The sequence below is a fragment of the Xenopus laevis genome, chromosome 1L (genome assembly GCF_017654675.1).
Source record: "Xenopus laevis strain J_2021 chromosome 1L, Xenopus_laevis_v10.1, whole genome shotgun sequence".
NCBI lineage: Eukaryota > Metazoa > Chordata > Amphibia > Anura > Pipidae > Xenopus > Xenopus laevis.
The window spans coordinates 150,793,655-150,807,904 of NC_054371.1; the positions used below are offsets into that span (position 1 = coordinate 150,793,655).

General features: G+C 41.0%; 1 protein-coding gene across 2 annotated transcripts; it reads right to left on the bottom strand.

Annotated features, from left to right (window-relative positions):
- Window positions 1-4,112: 4,112 nt before the first annotated feature.
- On the bottom strand, window positions 4,113-14,250 carry twsg2.L (twisted gastrulation homolog 2 L homeolog). Of its 2 annotated transcripts, none has more exons than XM_018247049.2 (5): window positions 14,097-14,250; window positions 10,194-10,361; window positions 8,602-8,701; window positions 5,461-5,673; window positions 4,113-4,659 (listed from the first exon to the last, which is right to left on the bottom strand). In XM_018247049.2, exons 1-5 carry the CDS (start codon window positions 14,106-14,108, stop codon window positions 4,451-4,453), a joined length of 702 nt encoding a protein of 233 aa, XP_018102538.1. In that variant the 5' UTR covers window positions 14,109-14,250; the 3' UTR covers window positions 4,113-4,450.

The window sequence follows — 14,250 nt, forward strand, 5'->3', positions numbered from 1 at the left end:
ACACTCGCCTCAGGCAGCAGTGCCCCCCCCCGGTTGCCAGGGGCGGCAAAAATGCTTCTCCTGGTAACTAAGAGCCGAATTCTCCGGTTTTCAACCCAGAAATTTGTCTCTTCTAGTGCTAGCGACGTGCACCACCCCGACCCCCTCCAGCGCTGAAAAGGTGAGCGCCGTGAGGAGGGGTAGGGGCGGCAACGGAAGGCCGCCTCAGGTGGCATAAAGGCAAGGATCGCCGCTGAGTAGTTGGGTGCAGTAACATAACTAGAGGGTGGCGGTAGGGTTGCCACCTGGCCGGTATTTTACCAGCCTGGCCGGTAAAAATGTTGCATGATTGCAATGTTAAGTATAGGGAAAAAACATAGGAAGGCCGGTATTTTTTTCTAGAAAAGGTGGTAACCCTAGGTGGTGGGCCCTGGCTCGGGACATGCAGCCGGGCCCCCCGCCCCTCCATACAACCGGAAATGGACAGAATTACTGAGGAAGTCAGTGGCGCGCGAGCTGCCGGGGGGCCCTGAGGGGGTGCGGGCCCTGGCAGCCAAGCCCCAGGTAGTGAAGGAGCCAGTTTTAAAGCCGTAGACATTCAGAATGTATTTGTTGTATGGCCAACACCCGGATATCAATCATACACTTTAATGCCAACGATCTAAAACTAACATTCAGATTTAAACTGTAAGATTAAAGTAGGATAAATAGCACATGTGGCCATTTAATTTTCAGACAACGATTGTATGAAAGTTACTGTATGTCCTGGATATTGTGAGATAGGCAATACATGCAACGATATTATCACTATCCAACAGAAATTTTTTAACCCGTCCAACTAATCGATCGATCACCGTGGTACGAAAATTGTCAGAACAATTATTTGGAAAATTGTATGAAATGTCCTTTTGTACAATTATATTTTTGTGTGCACAGCCAGCGTAACACTGCCTCCCTTCTACATTTTACTGTGCCATAGCATTCGAGCACAGCTCCATCCTCCTCCTGCATCCCCCTCCCTGAGCCTTTCATCAAAGGAGTAACAATGTAATGTGTAAAGTGCGGATATTAGCCTTAAATCCAACAAACGATCGTACGTCATAATCTTCAACCTCAGGGCGCCCATTAGAAATCATGGGGCCCCGTACAACAACATTTTCTGTGCCCCTGGGCCCTGCCCACACTGGCGCCCAAGCCCCGCCCCAGATCCCACTCCACATCACAGTTAAAAGACCACACAAACATCAGCTCTAAAAAAGTAACCCCCCCACACTCCAGTTATAAAAAGCTATTGATGGTCAGGGTCCCCTTATAAGTAAAAAAAAAAACCATTGCGCCAGGGCCCCCATAAAAGTTTCTTTTAAAAAAGCATTGGCGTCAGGGCCTCCCTTACAAGTTAAAAAAAATTGGGGGCCCCAATAAATATTTTTAAAAAAAATATTGGTGCCAGGGCCCCCTTACAAGTTAAAAAAATTTAGGGCCACCAAATTTTTTTTTTAAAAAAAACTGGTGCCAGGCCCCCCCTTACAAGTTAAAAAAATTGGGGCCCCAAAAAATATTTTTTAGAAAAACATTGGTAGCAAGGGCCTATAAATATTAAAATAATACATTGGTGGTCAGGGGATTAAAAAAAAAAAAAAACACAAATTGGTGTTCAGTAGAATTGAACTCGTGCCTTCAGGACTTCAACTTTGCCTCCTTTCGTGACTTAGGGTTTTTTCACCACTTCAGGACTTCAATCTCGGCTGTTTTTGTGGCTTCGGTCTTTACGCCGCTTCGGCTGTTTTCGTGGCTTTGGGTCCACTGAGTCTGGCTGTTCAGAACTTCAAAAATGGCCACAGGGCTTTGGAGCTCTCAAGGGGGCCCGGCTATTTCAAAAGTGCAGCACTGCCGGGACTCTTGTACCCCCTGTCCCCCCCTGATGGCAGCCCTGTTCAACCTGCAACTAACCATTCAGATTAAATAAAGTAGTAAAAGAACAAATCAGACAATGTTCTGGCCTAACAGGACACAGGGTGTTTAGGGTCAGGGCACAGGTCACCTGGCGACAAATCTCCTCTTCTTTGCGGTATCTAATCTCTCCGAACTGCCTCCTGCCGGCTAAATTGTAAATCACCAGCGGGATGGCGCTTCATTTTCTGAAGTCACCCGAAGTTTCAAACGAAGCGCTCCGAGTGCCATCCTGCCAGTGATTTTCACTCTAGCCGGCGGGAGGCAGTTCGGGGAGATTAGTCGCCCCAAAGAAGAGGAGATTTGTCCCGGGCGACTAATCTCCCCGAATCTGAGCGGATTGATTACCGGTTTAAGGGTCAGGGCTGACCCTTAAACATAGACATAAACCGGTAATCAATCCGATAACAGTAAAAAGGATAAAACTTGAGCTGAGTCAAATAAAGACCAGAGCATTAGTCCCAAGCGGAATTAGCTAAACGAGTTAATAATACTGAATGTGTTGCTGAACGGGTATAAATGGCAACATGTAGAAATACATAACAATTGCTACAAACGGGCCTCCCTAATTCCTATATTTATAATCCAGTCTGTCTTAAATGCTGATGAGGTCCTCTTACTGCCAGTGTTAATGCTACCAGTTTAGCCCAGCAATGAGCATGTATCAGAAGTGCCACTGATATTTATTTTAATCTGTTAACATTACTTCTATATATATGAACTACAAAAAGAGATGTAATAATGTACATTTTCAGTAAGAAGATATACGCATTGCTTCACTTTTTTCAAGAAGCCTAAAATTTCCTCACAAGCCAAGTTTTGGCTAATTTGGAAAGGCAAAGTGATGCCCTTGGATTGGCAAAAATATAACACATGGTGGGCCTATAATATTATGCTATTAAAAAAATAAAATAATAGTAATTAAGTACAAGATCCTTCTTGCAATCTTAACATTCAGAACAATCTATGATACAACTGCTTGTATACTGGTTAATTTCATAAAGCAAAACTCCCTTGTCATTTAGTGCCAAGCCTAAGGATAAGGGTGTCCAATGCAAACACCCACCCTAACACTCCGAACCATGTGTGAACTGCCTCACTACCACCAGAATGTGCATGCAAATCGCACCCAAAGACACAGACTTTCTAACAAGCCAAAACTAGGGGAAGCATACAAAGGAGGTACATTCATGGTGCCAGGTCCAGACTGGCAATATGCGAGTTGTGGCAAATGCCAGAGGGGCTGCTGTAAGATGTCATAGGCAGTCACTGTGGAGTGGGCTAGTAAGGCATTGGTTGGGCCACTGTGTGCTTGAAATGCCAAGGTCTGTTTTGAGCCACAGTCCAGACCTGCATGGTGCCCTCTTCTGTTGTGCCCTAGACATGTGCCTCTTCTGCCTACCCCTAGTTCTGGGCCCCTCATTACCTGACCCATGAAATGTAAGCTGGTACAGGAGTAGTTGTTTACTGTGCAGCATTGCTTAGAAAAACATGTGTATTGTAAAGTCATCAGAAGGAAACCATACAAAAGGTAATGAGAGAAACAAAACCGTTTAGCAAGCCACAGGGGCCCTACACCAGTAAGTGGTTGAATGACTCTGCAAGCATACGTTGGGTTGGGAAATGGTCCCTATGAGTCTGAGGCAGACCATCATGCTTTTCTTTCAATGTAGGATTGATGTATGTCTGTTTCAAAAATACATACCGTATTGATGCCCAATTTGTGTGTGCATTATGTGTTAGGGCAACTCCAAAGATATAGAATAATTCTGAACTTTTTTTTGTTCTTCGTAAGCATTGACTGTGCAGTGACTATATATAATTAATTCTTTATGACAACTAGTCCACAATTTGCAATTGTGTACACCTTAAGCATCCCAGCAGGCACAGTGTAAACTTACTCCTGATCCCCAAATAGAAGTCGTTGTTTTGTTGCATAGTTATAAAGCTGTGCGTTGCGGGTTCATTTTGATAGATTAGTTCCCTATTGATGCCCAGTTTGTGTGTGCATTATGTGTTAGGGCAACTCCAAAGATACAGAATAATTCTGAACTTTTTTTGTTTTTTGTTAACATTAATGTATAAACATGTTCTTGTGAGTGTGCAAAGTCAGTGCTTATATTCCCCCATATACTGCAGTGCAGAGAGCTTTGGGAGTTACTGACAACAGAAAACTTTTGATATCAGATTTAGGAATTTTTATTATTTCTCCATGAATCCAGCAACCAAATGAACCAGGCCTGCATGCCAGTGTGATACTAGAGCTACATAATAAACAGTGCTATGTAGCAAATTTTGGTTGTACAGGCTAGCATTCATGGTCCAATAAGCTTTGGAGCTTCGGCAGGAAGGCTTGCCTGTATTGACTACACAATTTTTAATAAAAATGGCAGACACCTTGTATATGCCGTGCTATGTATGTAGGATACACACATTATTTTGCATGAAGTATGTTTTAGGCAATTGAGTATAGTATATTTGTTCCTCTTGGCTTTCATCCAATGGTGATTCTAGGTTCATCTCATACTGTAGCCCTCTCTCTTTTCCCTTCTGACATCATCTCTTTGGTCTGGCATTGCCGACAAATAGGTTCTTTGCTTCCATATCCATGACAGTCTGGTCCCACACACTGACAGCAGCCATTGTGAAACCAACGATACTTGGTTGATCCAACAGATTCACAGGACTGATGGCAGCGTCTCATGGACATGCAAGAGTTAAAGTACAACACTGTGCAGAAATCAGATGTATTTGTCAGGGGTGAAGCAGTTACAACTATAGTGAACGAGAAAGACAGAATACTGTTAAGTTCTGATCCATTTAGCAACTGTATTTCTATATACACATCCATCTCTCACTCCTTTTCTTCTGCCTGTTATAGCCTTGTTTTTATTGTGTTTTACAGCTTGCTAGTTTATGCAAGATCTCAAAGGACTATACTCAAGAGAACTGAGCAGGACCAGGGGGCATTGAACACTTAAAATAATATGCTTGCAAGAAAAGAAATACTATACTGCAAGAGCAACTTCCCCATTAATCTACTGTACAAAATGGATTCATTACAATTTTCTGCTCATATATCAATCATGCAGTTTAGAAGATCCCATCACCCAAATACCACATCAGCTGTGAATGCAGGCTATGGCTGATATATCAAAAAACAACAACAACAAAAAGAAATGCTCTGTGAGGCTACAAATTTAGTGTTATTGTTACTTTTTATTACTTGTCTTTCTATTCAGACCCTCTCCTATTCATAGTCTGTCCATAGTCTCATGCTAAAAGTATGCCTAAAGAGGCAGTATATACCCTTTTTTGATATTCGTGAATTTGGTCAATAATATTGACCAAATATTGACTAAGAAACTCCCTAAATTCAAGTGACAAGTGACAATCACTTACAAAAGCAGAACTATCAGCGAAAAACGATCAACCTGACCTATAGGTAACTTTTAATGTATATTAATATTTTGAAAATAATATTTGTAGTGTCACTTTAAGTGTGTTGCAAAATGAACTTTGTCAACAAACCTGAATGTGCTCCTAGCAAGATATGGTCCATGTGAGTGCTCTGTGCCAGCTCCTCCCTAATTGGAAGGGAATGAGATGTCCATCCAAGGGCTGACTCTCCTTCTTGCATGGAACTCACAGCTCGGAATAAAGAGGGGACAGGCACAGGCAGCTCTTCCAATGAGCTTCGCCGAGCTGAATGTTTCCTGCTTTCCTTATTTTTGCTGCATAATCCTGGGACAATGATGGGAAGAACTATATTAGGTGCCTGGGACAGAGGAAAGAGACCCTGCACCTGCCCATGAGATAAAAGGGCCCCATGATGCCCTAGTTAATGAGTAATATATATTGGTAAAACAGGACAACCTCTGGATATTTTGGTGGCCCTAAAATTATTTTGTTGTGGGGCCAAGTAACATCTAGTTACGTCACTGTTATTTGCCAAGTACCGAGATTGTAACTTGCAGCTTGAATTATTTGTTGGACAATGGCAATATAATTGTACATATGACCAGACATCGATTACATTAGCAATGTTGCAAAATAAAATAGGACTTTATCAAAAAGGATCCCATATAACTCACAATTAATAGAACTAGACACATTCATTTTGGGTGCATTGTATTTTTTTTTATAAGGGAACTAAAGTTTCAAGTTAGATTTATTTGCAGGTGTTTGAGTCCCTGAAAAAGAACTACCATACAGTCTTGCAGGTACATCAGCATATGCAGTACCTGTGCTAATTGTTCCTTCCAATCCTACATTATTAACAACTGTCCAAATAGAATATCTATAGAAATAAGTCAAATCAATTTGCTGTGTTTTTTTCCTTGAAGACGTTTCACCAGTTATCCAACTGGCTTGTAAATCTTCCTTTCGACAGGCAGAAGCATGGTTGTGCCATGGGATTGTCAGTTTCGCCCCTTGTGGCAAACTTGTACATGGAGGAAGTGAAAAGAAAGGCACTGGATACCTTCAAAGGAATCACTCCCAGTCATTGGTTTCGTTATGTGGATGACACATGGGTTAAAATACACAAACAGGAGTTACAGACTTTCACTGAGCACATCAACACAGTGGACCACCAGGTTTACACAAGAAGATGTGCAAGATAACACACTGGTTTTTTGGACTGTTTGGTAAGAGTCAGAGAGGGTGGAAAGCTGGAAATAGAGGTCTACAGGAAACCTACCCACACAGACCAGTACCTGTTGTTTGACTCCCACCGTCCACTAGATCACAAACTAGTGGACTACTAGTAGATTACTGGTGAAGGTGGAAAACAGGACAGGAGAAAGAACTTGGTCCTCCCATATGTAGCTGGGGTGTCAGAAAAACTTAGAAGGATTTTTAAGTAACACCACTGCATCTGCTTTAATCCCAGCAACACACTGATGCAGCAACTAGTTCACCCAAAAGACCCAACCCCAAAGCACAAGAAGAGTAACATTGTGTATGCAGTGCAGTGAGGAGTGTTCTGATTTGTATTTGGGAGAAATAAAAACAACAGTTACACCAGCGTATGGCGCAGCACAGAAGAGTCCGCTGACTCCGCTCCTCTTGTCAGGACTTAGCCGTGTACCTACATCTAAACGAAAAAGGACACACGTTTAAAGACTACCAAATCCAGATTCTAGACCAGGAGAGTGACTGGTTCAAAAGAGGTGTTAAAGAAGCCAAATAAGTAAAAACTGAAAAACCAAGTTTGAAAAGAGGCGGGTGGTGCAACATCTATTGTCTGCCACATACATTGCTGTTTTGGCACTTCTCCCTGGAAGCTTTAATAACACCTCAAAGCTCCAATCATGTTAAAACAATCAACACCTACTGTAACTTCATGACATGCTTGTGGATTATGATAAACAGATTGTGCTGATTGGACCAACATTCCAGAGGATTTATTCTAAAAGGAAGATTTACAAGTTATTCTGAATTGAGAAAGCCAGTTGGATGACTGGTGAAACGTCTTCAAGGAAAAAAAAAACACAGAAAGTCCAGTTGATTTCTATAGCTATACCATGACCTAGATGAATGAGAATCTTCACAAACATATTGTCCAAATAGAACACAAACTGTAGCACTTGTATTTTATAGAAAAATCTCCGATTTCCTCACATTACGGGGCAGATTTATCAAAATGTTAGTTTAAAGGAAAACTATACCCCCCAAACAATGTAGGTCTCTATAAAAAGATATTGCATAAAACAGCTCATATGTAAAATCCTGCTTCATGTAAATAAACCATTTTCATAATAATATACTTTTCTAGTAGTATGTGCCATTGGGTAATCATAAATAGAAAATTGCCATTTTAAAAAATAAGGGCCGTCCCCTGGGATCATAGGATTCACTGTACTCACAAACATACCAACAAACCCTACGTGTTAAGTCACATGAGCCAATTAACAGACAGAGTTGTGTCTTTTGCTTCAACACTTCTTCCTGTTACAGTTAGAGTTGAATTATTTCTGGTCAGGTGATCTCTGAGGCAGCACAGAGACCATCACGAAATGGTGGCTCAAGGCAAGAGATGTAAAAGGGCAATATTTACTTAAATATATATTCCAGTTTGGTAAGATTCTTTAATATGCCACTTAATATGATATGAACTATCTGTTGCTTAAGTGTACATTTTGGGGGTATAGTTTTCCTTTAATTTTAATAAATAAAAAGTCACCCCTGTTCTATTCATTCCTATGGAGTTTTTAGAAGCATTTTTATCATTGGGTGAAATTTAGAACTTACCATTTGATAAATACGTTTCCAAAAAATCCATAGGAATGAATAGAATGTGGGTGAGTTTTCATTTATTAAAACACTTTATTTTAATTAATTAAAATTTACATTTTGATAGATCAAACACTTATTTGTTATGATTAAATATAGGCTTAGATGAGCATTTCTTTTTTTCCTTGCATAAATGGTCCTTCTGTCCTTAATTTCTATGTTCCAACAACCTGTACAGCTTTTAAAAAAAAATCTTTCCACTTCCTGACTAAATATTATTCCTTCTTTCTAGATGACACATTAATTTCCAGAGCAAACCATGCCTTGCCAGGAACTGAAATAGATCAAAGAGGGATTATGCTGTAAATTACTGGCACAGAGCTGTGAAAGAGTAACGTGTGTGTGTATGTGTGTGCCAGGATGAAACCATCTTACCAACACAGTCACAACACTGATCCCACAGGTTCCCCATGCACAACATACACTCAGGACAGCAGGAGCAGTTTCCTTCTATGGCTTGGCACTGACAGAGTTCCTGCATAATAAAGAGAAGATAAGGCATAAGGGCTAATTTACAATCTGAAACATAGGTACTAATTAGCTCATGCACAACTGTTAATACCAACTAATAAGCAGTTAGTTTTGGACAGTCTACTACAAGTTAAAAAAAGATAGCAAGGCTTGACTGGCTGCTAATGAACTCTATAGAATTGTGGGAATACAGGCTGAAGGCTCCGGCTGTTGTCAGCCTGCATATTTGTGCAGGCCGAGAGAAGCAGGTCTGCTCAGTGTCCCTGCTCCATTGATTTGAATCTGATCATGCTTCCTTTTGAGATGACCTCAGCTTCAGCTCTGTGTGTGATTCAGTTCAGCACAGTCCTAATCACCCCTATTATTATTTAGACTCAGAGCCTATTAAATTAAGGTTTAGAGCATGAAAATATTGATAATTTTGTTCCTTCTGAATTCCATAGTTTTGGCTTATTACGGAATCTTTTAGTAGTACAGTATAACCCCGAATTTACATCCCTGGAAATAACATTTTGCTGGAAATGACTACTTTGGAAGGGATGGGAACAGGGCCGGAACTAGTGGTAGGCAGATGAGGCACTGTAAGGGACACTTACCCTGGTGGTCTAGTGACCGGTGGAGACGCCCGCCGTGCAGTTCCTTTCTCCTTCGTTGCTGGTTCTCCTATGGCGTGTGTGACACGCACTTCTTGGTTTTACATGCCATTGTGATGACGTCATTGCGCTTTGGCGCGAAATTCAAATGTATTTAAAGGGACTTTCATATTTAAGTGATTGCCCGTTGTTAGGTCTAACTTGTTTAGTTCTGGTTTTGACCCTTGCCTGCCTTTTCTGAACTCTGCAATCCTGACCCTAGCCTGCCTGACTATTCCAAACTCTCCAATCTTGTTCCTTGCCTGTCTGACCTTGCTTGAACTCAGTCTGTACTGAGGTCTCCTCCCGAAGTGAAAGGCGACCAGGGAGCCTAGCACTTGTTCTGGATTTAGGGTGATGATCATGACAAGCTAGGGCTTAACGATGTTTTGATGCTGGCAGATGCCTGTTCAAGATTATTCTGCCTACCCCTAGTTCGTATTTGCTCCCATCTCCCATTTGCTCCCATCTCCCATCTTGTCTACCCCTGTCGATCGCCCCTCTGTCCCTCCACCCCGCTCTCCTCAGGTTGCCTAGCATTAAGTACATAATGCTACTATTAGGGATGCACCAAATTCAGGATTCTGTTTGGGATTTGGCCAAGATTGGGCCTTTTTCAGCAGATTCCGATTCAGCGGAATCCAAGTGCCTGGCCAAACCAATTCCAAAAAATCACATGGCTTTTCTCCACACAAACAAGAAAGTCAAAAACTTTTTTTCTCTTTCCCCCTCATTTCCATAATTTACATATGCAATTCCTTTTCACAAAGGATTTGGGATTAGGCCAAATCCTAAAATAGTGAATTAGTGCATCCCTAGCTACTATCCTATAATCATTTTAGTAACAGCTCATTACCAACTCACCTGTAAAAGACATTTGCTGACATCACTTGCACAGAGGGCTTTATTACATCCAGTTACCAAGGTGACTGTAGAGCACAATAAAGCTGAAATAAACAGTAATACTCCTGGGTGCCATTTTCTCTTCTGTACTGTCAGATGAGCGGCACCCCTCACATCCTCAGTAGGACCCTATAATATAGAACAATTACACACATGTATATATAACACTAGAGAAGGTTTGTGGGAGATGATAAGGACGGTTGAGGGACCGTAGCCTGAGACAGAGGCAGCTTAGGCAAAACTAAAACTGCAAGATTAGTAAAGATGGCCATACACTATAAGATCTGCTCTTTTGGCAAGGTCACCAAATGAGCGGATCTTTCCCCAATATACCCACCAAAGGCAGCGTTATATCGGGCTAAACAAATCGATTGGCTCTAGGGCCAAACGATCGGATTACAATGAAGGGAATAGGCTCTGATGGGACGAGGACCGCATCAACTAACTGATAAGGTCCTCAATCAAAGGGGAAAATCAAATCAGCCGATCTATATCTGACCGATTTTTGGCCAGATAACGGTCAGGAGGCCCATCTGAACGCCCCATACACAGGGAGATAAGATGACGATTTGGGTCCTATAGACCGATTCGTGTATGGCAACCTTAACACTTTCAAAGAATATAAGGGGGAAATGTATGTAATTATACTTTAATCTCAACATTTCTAACATGCAAACACAAAAGTAAGAGCAGAGCCTGCAATTTGCAAAATAGCCGCAGGTCAGGGCTGCGTTACACCGCAAGCCAGATTTTCTAGCCATCGCAAGGTACAGAGTGCAGAGAGTAAAGTATTTCTTTAATGTGCACTGAGGGGCATGATTTGGCATCCCTTAAACTGGTGTCACACATGCTATATTCTCTGCCATTTGCATTTTTGTACAAAAATCCAATCCACGTGTGCACTGACTGTGCAAATACTGTGCCTATTAGTGCATACTAAAGGCAAGGTGGAAGGCACCTTGCCTTTAGTATACCATGTGTGACACTAGGGGCATACAATCTCACCCCTTAATGCTTATTCAAAATAAAGGGCAGATTAAAGCAAGGGAAACGTGAATTACCACCCGCCTTGAGTTACTTCCATTGCACATGCAACTTACTTTTAGAACACTCAGACTTGTGGGTACGTTCATATTACGTATAATTGTATATATATACACAAGGAAGAGCACTACCCATAATCTATAAAACAACCATTCCAGGTGCAGGTAATAAACATGCATAAAGCCAAAAATTGTGCTATGCTTAAAGGGAAACTGTCATGGGAAAAAACATTTTTTTCAAACTGAATCAGTTAATAGTGCTGCTCTAGCAGAATTCTGCACTGAAATCCATTTCTCAAAAGAGCTAACAGATTTTTTTATATTCAATTTTGAAATCTGACATGGGGCTAGACATTTTGTCAACTTCCCAGCTGCCCCAAGTCATGTGACTTGTGCTCTGATAAACTTCAATCACTCTTTACTGCTGTACTGCAAGTTGGAGTGATATCACCCCCTCCCTTTCCCCCCCCAGCAGCCAAACAAAAGAACAATGGGAAAGTAACCAGATAGCAGCTCCCTAACACAAGATTACAGCTGCCTGGTAGATCTAAGAACAGCACTCAATAGTAAAAACCCATGTCCCACTGAGACACATTCAGTTACATTAAGAAGGAAAAACAGCAACCTGCCATAAAGCATTTCTCTCCTAAAGTGCAGGCACAAGTCACATGACCAGGGGCAGCTGGGAAATTGACAAAATGTCTAGCCCCATGTCAGATTTCAAAATTGAATATAAAAAAATCTGTTTGCTCTTTTGAGAAATGGATTTCAGTGCAGAATTCTGCTGGAGCAGCACTATTAACTGATTCATTTTGAAAAAAAGGTTTTTCCCATGACAGTATCCCTTTAAATGTGGACTGTTGCAAAAAAAAGTTTTTCTTGATGAGAGTCCAATGTTTTAAGCACTTACTGGGATTTTCCTCAAGTACAAATCAACCCTGAGGAAAAGCACAGTCAATGCTCAAAACCTTTAACTCTCTTCAATAAGACCCCCTTTTTTAAACCAGTTCCCAGGACAGTTTTAAATTAGCTTATAGAATGTAATGATAGAATGTATGCACTTGGTGAGAATGAATTACTTTTGGATGTTCGTAGCCATTTTTAGCTAGATCAGAAGCACTTCTATCGTACTTTATTTATACTGTAATTAGCCTTGCACTGCTTCCAAAACCCTTCTCCTAGGATGGGACTTCCTAGCAATGCATTAAAACACTTCTAAATGTTACATGGGAAAAAGGCTTTGTTTTGATCAAATGTGCATCTTGGGGAAAATTAGTAAACTAAATCAACACTGAATGCAAATAGAAATAGAAGGCAGACAGCCAACATGTCTGCCCCTTCATCCATTAACAGCAGCACAAAACTATTCAACATAAAAATATACACAGCATTTCTGAGAACTCTTGTCGTCTCTGCATACACTGTTAAGCTGGCCATAGATGTAAAGATTTTTAAAAGATCTTTTCATTATCGTGAGACCACGATTATCTTGAAATGATTGTTTAAATGTATGATTTGTCCATCAACTAAAAAGACCATTTCAAGCAATATTGCCAGGAAAACTGAGGGTAGCTGCCTGCTTGGCCTGCACTGGGACAATATATTTTTTTTAACCTGGCCGATCAATTTTCTGACAGATGTCGGACGAAAAATCGTAAGATGCACGATTGTTCGATTCCCACTAACTTCACGATAATTTGATGGATTGGTCGGATTGCACTGAAATCGATCATTCACCAACTAAAAATCTTTGCATCTATGGGGGCCTTAACTCTTTAGTTTTACATTAATAACATTCACTCAATAAAACATTTAGAATTGTTGGTTTGCCAGATACACACAGTTAGGGGCCGATTCATTAACTTCTAGTGAAGGATTCGAAGGTAAAAAGCTTCGAATTTCGAAGTTTTTTTGGGCTACTTCGACCATCGAATGGGCTACTTCGACCATCGAATGGGCTACTTCGACCTTCGACTACGACTATCGAAGGATTCGAAGTAAAAATCGTTCGACTATTCGACCATTCGATAGTCAAAGTACTGTCTCTTTAAAAAAAAATTCAACCCCCTAGTTCGGCAGCTAAAAGCTACCGAAGTCAATGTTAGCCTATGGGGAAGGTCCCCATAGGCTTTCCTAAGTTTTTTTGATCGAAGGATATTCCTTCGATCGTTGGATTTAAATCCTTCGAATCGTTCGATTAGAAGGATTTAATCGTTCGATCGAAGGAATAATCCTTCGATCATACGATCGTACTATCTGCGCTAAATCCTTCGACTTCGATATTCGAAGTCGAAGGATTTTAGTTCCTAGTCGAATCTCGAGGGTTAATTAACCCTCTATATTCGACCCTTGATGAATCGGCCCCTTAAACACCGCATGGGAGATGAGTCTGTTAAATAGAAAGTAGTCTCATGGAAAAGAGCTCAGTAGAGATGTAAGACCAGTTTCTCAAATTCATTCGTCCCTGAAGAAACTACATAAAAAATCTGTGTTTCAGACAAACGGTAAATCAATAAGAAAATTATGGTGTATGTAAGACATTTGAAATGTGTTCTATGTAAGGAAATAGGAAAGTTTGGAAACCAGAAAGGCTGAGCAAGAACAGTAAAACTGATTTATGCGCCTGAAGACTAGGAATGAGACGTACTACAAAATCTAGTTCTCTTTTAAGAAAGGCAGCAGTTACACCCCCACTAGAACAGGCCACAGTCCTAACCTAAACAAAACCTAAAGAATAAGGAGGTAAGCATTGATTAAACAGTATGAATTGGTCAGTTTACAGCAATATTTTCCCAAGTGTCTCCAAGTTTTCTGTACTTACCCAACTTTTCATCCTGCAGTCTTGCTGCTCCAGCACTTAGCTCTGTGTGTCTTCCCTTCCGACAACAGATCTATGTCCAGGGAGAGACAGAAATGTGTGTGTAGGTACAGCCCAAGACTGCCAGGCAGGGGGAGAGAGCTTTGTGTGTGGTGGG